The sequence below is a fragment of the Tenrec ecaudatus genome, chromosome 4, assembly GCF_050624435.1.
Source record: "Tenrec ecaudatus isolate mTenEca1 chromosome 4, mTenEca1.hap1, whole genome shotgun sequence".
NCBI classification, from domain to species: Eukaryota; Metazoa; Chordata; class Mammalia; order Afrosoricida; family Tenrecidae; genus Tenrec; species Tenrec ecaudatus.
Window position 1 is genome coordinate 50797177 of NC_134533.1, and position 8503 is coordinate 50805679.

The window sequence follows — 8503 nt, forward strand, 5'->3', positions numbered from 1 at the left end:
CTGGGCGGCCCGCGAGCCCTTTGAGCTCCCTCTCCCAGGCCCTCGCCGCTCCCCGCCCGCGGGCCGCCCGCCCGCCCGCTCCCTCGGGCTCCGCGGGACCGAGAGGCCGGCGGGGAGTGCTTCTAGGCTTCCCGCCTAACTTTGCAAAGTGCTCGCTCACTTGGCGGGGCCCTGACGGCCCGGCCCCGGAGGTCTGGGGACCAAAAACCTGCCTTGGGGATCCAGCTTGCCCGGAACAGACGCTGGTCATCTTCCGAACGCCATGGTCCCCTGCGGCGGCCGGGGCATAGGGCCACCCACCCTCCCAGCACCTGTGGCAGAGGAAAGCCCTTCCTGCCGATCCCGGGAGGTTTGGGCAGCTTGACCTCGGTCGGTCGGTCCTGAGCTCCCCAATCCAGTCTCCGCTCAGGCGAGGATCTTTCCTCCAAACCTGAGCCCCAAGCCTCCTTTCTGTTTCCCCCTCCCCCTTCTCCCTTTGCCCTGGAAGAGAGATGGAAACCCTAGCCGTCGGATCTAGCAAGCCGGTGACTTCTAAATAAACTCCAAGATAGCGACATTACAATGAATGGCAGGATGGGCAAAACCCCAAGGGCTCGGCTCCAAGGGCATTGGTGACAGGTCTTAGCCGCCGCCCGCCGCGCAGCCCCCTAAGCGATCCATCACTCAGTTTGAAAAGATGGCATTCAAGGAGCTCACTTAAAGTAAGATCCTTTCGTCCAGTCCATGCTTCCTTAGGATTTCTTTTGCCTTCTCACGGGCGACCAGCCCCAAGGCTTCCCCTCCTCCCCGCCCTCTTTGGAGGCTGAAGAATTCTTTCCGAGGCTCGGGAGACACACCACACCGCAGGAAGCGGGGTCCACGTGGATCGCAGCAAGGGGCGGACCCACCTTCCCCAAACGGTCAGGCCCCTCTTTGAAAAGCTGAGAAGTTAGCAACAGTCTATAATTCGGTAGAATGCTCTTGCGCTCGCTCTCTCGTGTTCTCTCTCTCTCTCTCTCTCTCTCTCTCTCTCTCTCTCTCTCTCTCTCTCTCTCTCTCTCTCTCTCTCTCTCTGTTGGGGAGTGGGAGTGAGAGTAATAACAAGTCTATGGGCAGAAATGATAACTTAAAAAACAAGAAGACACCCAGGGAGCTCCTGCCAGCAAAGCCGGAGGCCTAAGGAAGGCGGAGCTAGATGAGAAGCAGGCTAGCCTCCCCCTCCTCACGCCCCCCTCTCCCCCAACGAAATCTTGAGATTCTCTGCAAAAATAGTATCTTTCCCTAGTCTTTCTGAAGGCCATCCCGCGCTTCCCAGAAAAAGAAATGGACACCTGTAGCGTCTGAGCCGTCTTTCCAGACCCAGGCAACCATTAGCCTTCAGACCGGAAAAGTTGGAGTGGGGTGGGGCAGAGAAAGCAAAATCCAGAGCCGATCCCCACGCCAGAAAATCGTGGGGTTTGGCGGATCAGGAGAGGTGGCTGGAGAGTACATTGGAAACCCTTGTCTTGCGGCAAGGTTAAAGCGCAGGTGTCGAATACTTTGATTTTCTTCCGTGTTTTAGTGCAAAACTTCAAAAGGTAGAACGTTTTACGTTTTTTCGACACAAGTCCCTATTCCCTTTTTACAAGGGCCTTCAATTAACTGGAACAATACATTTTCCATATTTAAATAGGCGCCCTTTTTACTTGTGTCCCCCCAGCTTGGGCTTCTCCAGTGGAGCTGCACTTGCGTCATCTGTAGGCATTAATTCCGGCCTTCAGAGCCCTGGCCTAAATAACTTTTTAATTTGAATCAAGGGAGAGCTTTAGCGTGCTCCGTCTCTGGTTTAATGTGATATAAATCGCAGATGCACTTTTATTGAACGGTTAAAGCAGCGACATGGAGATCATCAACACAAAACGCCCCGAACAAAACCATCGAGAGAAATAAAGCTGGTTAATAAGATTTTTGAGAAAGCTTTGTGTTAAAAAGCAAAAAGGAAAACCAGCTGAAGGTGACAGTTCATGGTTAATAGGATCAGGGCAGCCTGGCGGGGCTGCACGCTTCAGTTTGGGGAGGTTCAACCACACTATAGAAATGAATGGGACATTTAACACATCTGTTATCTCGGGAACGGGCAATCGAGGCTCAGCGCTACCCCAGCCGCGGCCCAGAAAGAACTGTGCCACGGGAGACTTGTTTGTGGCCCCGACTTAAGAGGGTTTTCTCCTGTGGCCCAACATTCCTGGGCTCTTCATTCGTGCGTTTGTGAGTTGCAGTTAATTACAGGAAGGAAAGCCTCCGCCAAGCCAGGAGCTCTGCCCTGCGAGGGACTTTTCCTGGACTGCTCCAGACTTTGCTGCGGCGACTTAAAATGTCCCTTTGGGGAATTTGAAGGCCAACTGCCCAGTGCTCCTTGAGATTGGATAAAGGCCAGCGTGGCGCACCGGAGAGTTGGGGTGGTGTGTCCTGCGGGTAAGGGCTCCCCTGGCCAGCGGAAAGCTCTCTCGCAGCCCGCAGCGCCATCCTCCCCCAGAACAGCACCCGCAGGGCTCTCAAGGCACAGCTTCCCAGAGGCTGGGGACTGTGAGCGACTTGCTGGAAGTTTGCAGGAGGCTCCTTTCCACTCTTGTCTCAACCAACGCTCTCTAAAGGCAATGTGTCTCTTGAAACAAAATAACTTAAATCCCGACATCTCCCCACTCCTACAAGGCACACAGCCAATAGCCCAACGCAGCAGTTTCCGCCTCGGGCTGGTTAGAAGGGCACTCCTCCGCTAGGTCCTGCATGGCTAAGCCCGCTCCTCGCATTTGTTGTAGCTCGCAGCTAGGGAAACGCACAGGACTAGAGACCCAGGGAAAAGTATATTTTCACGTCCACTGACTTGAAATTTCCCATTGCCTCCCCCCAAGGAGGAGGGGGCTATTTACTGATAGCCAGGAGATGAGTTCTATGAATATTTATTGATTTATTTGCCTGGCTCAGCAGGGGAGCTGCAAATAAATGTAGTGCGTTCTTTCAATAATTCCTTTTCTATGAGGCAAGATGTCATCTGAAACTTCTAAATAGGCATTTAATTAGCCCGGGTGTTGCATCCGAACAAAATCCCCCGGGCAAGAGCTTTCCTTTCGGGGGCTCACTGTATTGCAAAGAGGCGGTCGATATGTAGAATTGATGCTCACGGGCCTTTGTTGCCGGCCCATTGTGCGGGCCATGCTTATGAAGACTAATCCAATCATAAATTGCACCCCTGCGCCAATCAGGGCGCCCAGCGCCCCCCCCGGCGAATGAAGCTCGAGTGGAGAACTTTGTTGAGCTGCATTGTCAGACCTGTCACTTTTCAAAGCGCTGGAGCAGGCGGGCCTCTATAAAACCACCACCTCCACGGGAATACCGCGGAGGACTCGCAGACGCCCGCCCAAGTGGGACCGTGGTTGCGGGCGTTGGCCAAGCCCCTGAGAGAGGGCTCCGCAGGGGCGGGAGGGGCAGGAAGCGACGACGCACTGATCCTCCGCCTGCTAGAAGAAGGCTTACTCTCTCCTCCTGCTCCGGCGCCTAAGATGATGTTCCCCGGTCTCCTCGCGCCCCCAGCCGGGTACCCCAGCCTCTTGCGCCCAACGCCCACCTTGACGCTGCCCCAGTCCTTGCAGTCGGCATTTTCTGGCCACTCCAGCTTCCTAATGGAGGATCTGATACGCATCAGCAGACCCCCCGCCTACCTGCCCCGCAGCGTGCCCACAGGCAGCATGTCACCGTCCAGGCAAGCGGCCCCTGCGACCCTCACCGACACGGGGCCCTCAGACCTGGGCTCCCCTGGCCGAGGCAACCCGCAGACAACAGTCTCCCCAGCCAGGGAACCCACGTTTCTGAAGTTTGGGGTGAATGCCATCCTCTCCTCAACGCCCAGAGCAGGTAAGTGAGGCCAGACGCTGAGGTGTGAGTTGGCCCAGGTGTGAGGCATGCGTGGGGTCCCTCTGACCTCCGTTTTTGGCATACAGCGGGCAACCCCCACACACATCAGAACTCACAGGAGCTCCAGGGGCTGAAAAGCGGGCAATGTAAGTCAGAGCCCACCAGATTCTCCCTCCACCCTCCCAATGACCTTGAAATATGAAGCCTGAAAGAGCCCAGCTCCTCCACCCCGCTCCCAGTGTGTCCAGGAGGCGATTTTTGTCAATCCCAAGGTCTTCTAGTCACCGACTTAAACTAGTGTCCTGTGGGTGCCGAAGTCTGGTCTTCCCCTGGAAGGGCCCCCTGTCTCCTGATTGCTCTGGATGAGACTGGAGAGGGCGGGTGGGGGTGGAGGAAGAAGGCTCTCAAGAGATGAGGCAATACTAGGAAAAGATGCCTGCTGCTATCAGTGCATCGAGGAAGCCAGCCGAGGGCTATTCGTGTCATTTGTTGAATGTTGTACAATAATCAATTACGTAACCAAATCCCTCGTCTATCCTCCCCCCCTCCCTTGGTCTCTCGCAGAAACGTCCCCCGCCTTGCTCCAGAGCGTCCCTCCCAAGACCTTCACCTTCCCCTATTTTGAAGGCTCCTTCCAGCCTTTCATCAGATCTTCTTATTTCCCAGGTAGGTCGCATCCCACTTCCTTGGGCAGGGCTGGGTGACGCTGCAGCCTGGACCCGACGCTCCCTGCCCTGAAGCCATATTTCTCCGTCCACCTCTTAGGGTTACGCTCTGGTTCAGAGGTTGCGAGGCGTACAACATTAACGAATCCGTCGCGCCAATTTGATGCCCTATTTAGCACAAGCAGTGACTGCTTGACACTTTGCACCAATTCCCTGCTCTACAAATTAGCAGGAATTGTCATGGTCCCAATTTGAGGCGGTTCCCTTCCCGGCGAGGCGCTGTTGGCATCCCTTCACGCCGCCGTTTTCCCACAGAGTCGGTGCACTTGGCCACGATCCCTACAAAGGTTTCAGCACCATGACCAATTGGTCAGCTCCTCCGGGCAGCCACACACAGACCAGCCCTCGCCCCTCCACGCCGCTGGGAGACACCTACCAGCCGGGGCTAATTTCTCTTTAAGACTCATTCAGAGCATCGGGCTTTTCACAAGACCACATGGGGTGCCCTGTTGTGTGGGGTGCTTGGGGTCGCCCAGTGGGAGGGGGACTAGATCCTCCCCACCCCCACCCCTCAATCTCCACCTATTTCCAGCCAGACTTCCTTAAGGGTTTCTTCCTGGAATCCCAGCAGCGCTTCAAATCTGGGGCTGACTGGTCAAAAATCCAGAGGAAAGGGGGCAAAAGAGCCCTTCTAAAGGGAAGTGGGACCAGGCATGGGCAGTGGGGGATGGGTAAAACCACAACCGCGCTCTCAAATATCAGCAAAAGAAACAAGCAATAGATTTCTTTTTTAAAGACCGGGAGAGAGAATTCACCAACCGCCCCCCCCCACCCACACCCACACACACAACCATTCATGCTGCTGCTAATAATGGAATTTGCTCCCTTTCTCCCGCATCTCAATGCTCACACAAAAACAACCCGAGCTTTCTAAATAGCTTTTCATGTCCGTTTAATGAAAACGATGGAGGAAGAGAAGCCCCGCCATCAGTATTCTCCCAATGGTCTTGGCCCGCGGTTGTGTTTAGTTTGAAAGTGTAAATCTCTTTTGTCCCAGTAATATATGGCTTTCGCTGCTTGTCCTCAGTCTTTTTCTGTTAGTTCATTACTACACAATTACCATTCACGCTTCATTAGAGTCTCTGTCTCTTTAAGGTTTTTTCCCCCTTCTTCTTCTTCTTCCCTTAAAGCGAAACTCTCCCCCTTTTTATCATACCAATATCCATTGGGGAAGCGGTCAATGTGCAAATTAGCTGCCACTTTTCATGTAATAGGGCCTGAATTCTTCACGTTTTGTTGGGGGAAGGGAGGAAAGATTAATAAAAAGATGAATACGGATGGGTTAAAAAAATCCAAAGTGAATTTTTCCCTATGAAACCAGTCAAAGAACGATTTATTTTTAACATCCAAAGAGTGCAAAAAGCCACCAAGGTGCTAAAAAACGTGGTGCGGTGGGGGGTAGCCAGCGGCATAGGTTGGATAATTTCTCTTTGTAACGTCTTGATTCTATCTCTATCTTAACTGGTGCCCACAGTTTCCCGGAGAGCTTTGAAAGGGAAAAGCGAAGCCAGCAGGCTATTGTAGGGGCTGGTTTCTGGGTTTCCCTGGTTTTATCTAATCCGAGTTTGCACGGTTGAAAAGGAAAGTTATTTGGGCGGAAAGCGCCTTTCTCTCTTGCAGGTTTGTAGGTTTGGGGTCTATTCTCCAGGGGGAGAAAAAAGGGGAGCTTGAAAGAGATGAAGGGGTCCGAGAGAGGGTTGGGGGCAGGGGTGGAGGACGAAGGAGGCCTTAATGGAGGGGTGGGACAGCGCACACTCACTCCCAGCACCCCTCCCGCCCCACAGCGTCCTCCAGCGTCGTCCCCATGCCCGGGACCTTCTCGTGGCCACTGGCCGCGCGTGGCAAGCCTCGCCGGGGCATGCTGCGGCGCGCGGTGTTCTCGGACGTGCAGCGCAAAGCGCTGGAGAAAATGTTCCAGAAACAGAAGTACATCAGCAAGCCGGACCGCAAGAAGCTGGCAGCCAAGTTGGGCCTGAAGGACTCGCAGGTAAGGAGGGCAATCTCCACCCAACAGCCCCCACCCCGTCCACCGGAACCTTGGAGAGGCGGGTCATTGTACACATGGGGAAACTGAGGCCCAGAGAGGCAGTAAGCGGCTGCGTGAGTTTCCTCAAGGCCATGCGGGGCAGTCCCCCGCCCCGGGGCTGGAGCATAGATGAGCTCAGGTGGGTGCCTGAAGCCCATCTGAACTCACTCCAGCAGGTGGAAGCAGGACGGGTAGGCAGGAGGGCATCCCCCTCACCCCCACATTGCCACCCTCGGCCCTTCGCTGTCGCTAGGTCTCACCTCTGCGCCCCTCCCCCCGCCCCCAGGTGAAAATCTGGTTCCAGAACCGACGTATGAAATGGCGGAACTGCAAGGAGCGCGAACTGCTGTCCAGCGGGGGCTGCCGCGAGCAGACCCTTCCCACCAAGCTCAACCCGCACCCGGACCTCAGTGACGTGGGCCAGAAGGGTCCCGGGGATGAGGTGGAGGAGGAGGAGGGCACCGGCAGCCCCAGACACCGCCTGGCCTATCGCAACCCCCCTGACCCCCGGCTCCTGCGCGACCCCCGCCTTCAGGGCCCGCTGCCGGTGTCCCCTGCGCACTCCAGCAGCCCCGGCAAACCTTCGGACTTCTCCGACTCCGAGGACGACGACGAGGAGGGCGACGAGGACGAGGAGATCACGGTTTCTTAGAGGCCCGACTTGGCCATGCAAGCGGCGGGGTACCAGTCTGCCCTTGGCTTTGTCCCCGCAACTCAGACGTTGCGGCTTCCCACCTTACAACTGTCACCGCTTCAAGGCTGCCACTGACTCTTCCACGACTCAAACGAGACACCTTCAGCCAACCGTCCCCGCCGCCCGCCCCCCCACCCCCCGCCGCACTCCAACCCGCCCCACCCCCCCACCCCCGCTCCGACAGCCCCCTCCAAACAATTTCATTTAGATGAGTCTAGGTCTTAACTGTCCTGATGGGCGCCTTTCTATCTTGTTTATTGTAAACTACACAGCATGGAAGGAGCTCTGTCTGCACTCTCAGGAGTTGGGGAGGAGAGACAGGGAGGAAATGGGGCCGGGACCCAAGAATGTCACTCCTGCCATGAAAGACTTAGTTATGAGTCCCTGGGCGGTGGACTGCCAAACCACCCAAGGCACGAACCACCCAAGGCATGTCAGATGAAGGCCTGGCAATCTGCTGCGAAAAGTCACAGCCTTCGAAACTCCTCTGCACATGCGGGGTCACCAAATCGACACCCCAGCAATGGCTATCAGATCTTTGGGGGTACAATCAGACCCTGCAACTCTTAACAGCACCTGCCCGACAGGGTGGGTGCCCACTGTATCAGGTTCCGAATCAAAACACCATGCTCTAACGCAAAGGCCCCTTCCTGTCTTCTGTGGTCCCGCCACCTCCCTGTCCCAGGTAAAGCTTCCATGTGGCCCCATACCCTACTCCAGACTGGTAACCCCCAGCTGCCCATAGCAATTCCATTAGAAAGCTCAATGTTTAAAAGGAAACAACATCATGTAGCTGTTCCTTCTGGTCTACGGCACAAAGGAAATACTGAGTCATTTTGACATGTTCCAAATCTTTCATGGAGGAAACGTGAGTTCTCCAAATGAGGGAGAAGAAGAAACTCACTGCCATTGAGTCACTTCTTTATCCTAGCAACCCTCTAGGACAGGGTAGAATGTCGCCGGGGTTTCCGGGTTTCTGAGACTGTATCTCTCAACAGGAGTAGAAAGCCTCAGATCTTTCTCCGGATCTGGCCATTCCTAACTGCTCTCTTTCTGTGTGTGCATTTGAATGCCTGTCCTTTACAATTGCTGCAGTCCCAGTATCTGCACCAAGCACTCTCCCTTCACCCATGTTAACATTTCCTAAGAGGGGGTTCTGACTTGAAGCGTTTCTTAGCACTGGCTGGC

General features: G+C 55.1%; 1 protein-coding gene across 1 annotated transcript; it reads left to right on the top strand.

The window, feature by feature from the left end:
• The first annotated feature begins 3518 nt into the window (after positions 1 to 3518).
• Positions 3519 to 7273, top strand: DBX1 (developing brain homeobox 1). The gene is made up of 4 exons (XM_075548408.1): positions 3519 to 3870; positions 4435 to 4536; positions 6380 to 6582; positions 6908 to 7273. Exons 1-4 carry the CDS (start codon positions 3519 to 3521, stop codon positions 7271 to 7273), a joined length of 1023 nt encoding a protein of 340 aa, XP_075404523.1.
• The last annotated feature ends 1230 nt before the right edge of the window (positions 7274 to 8503 follow it).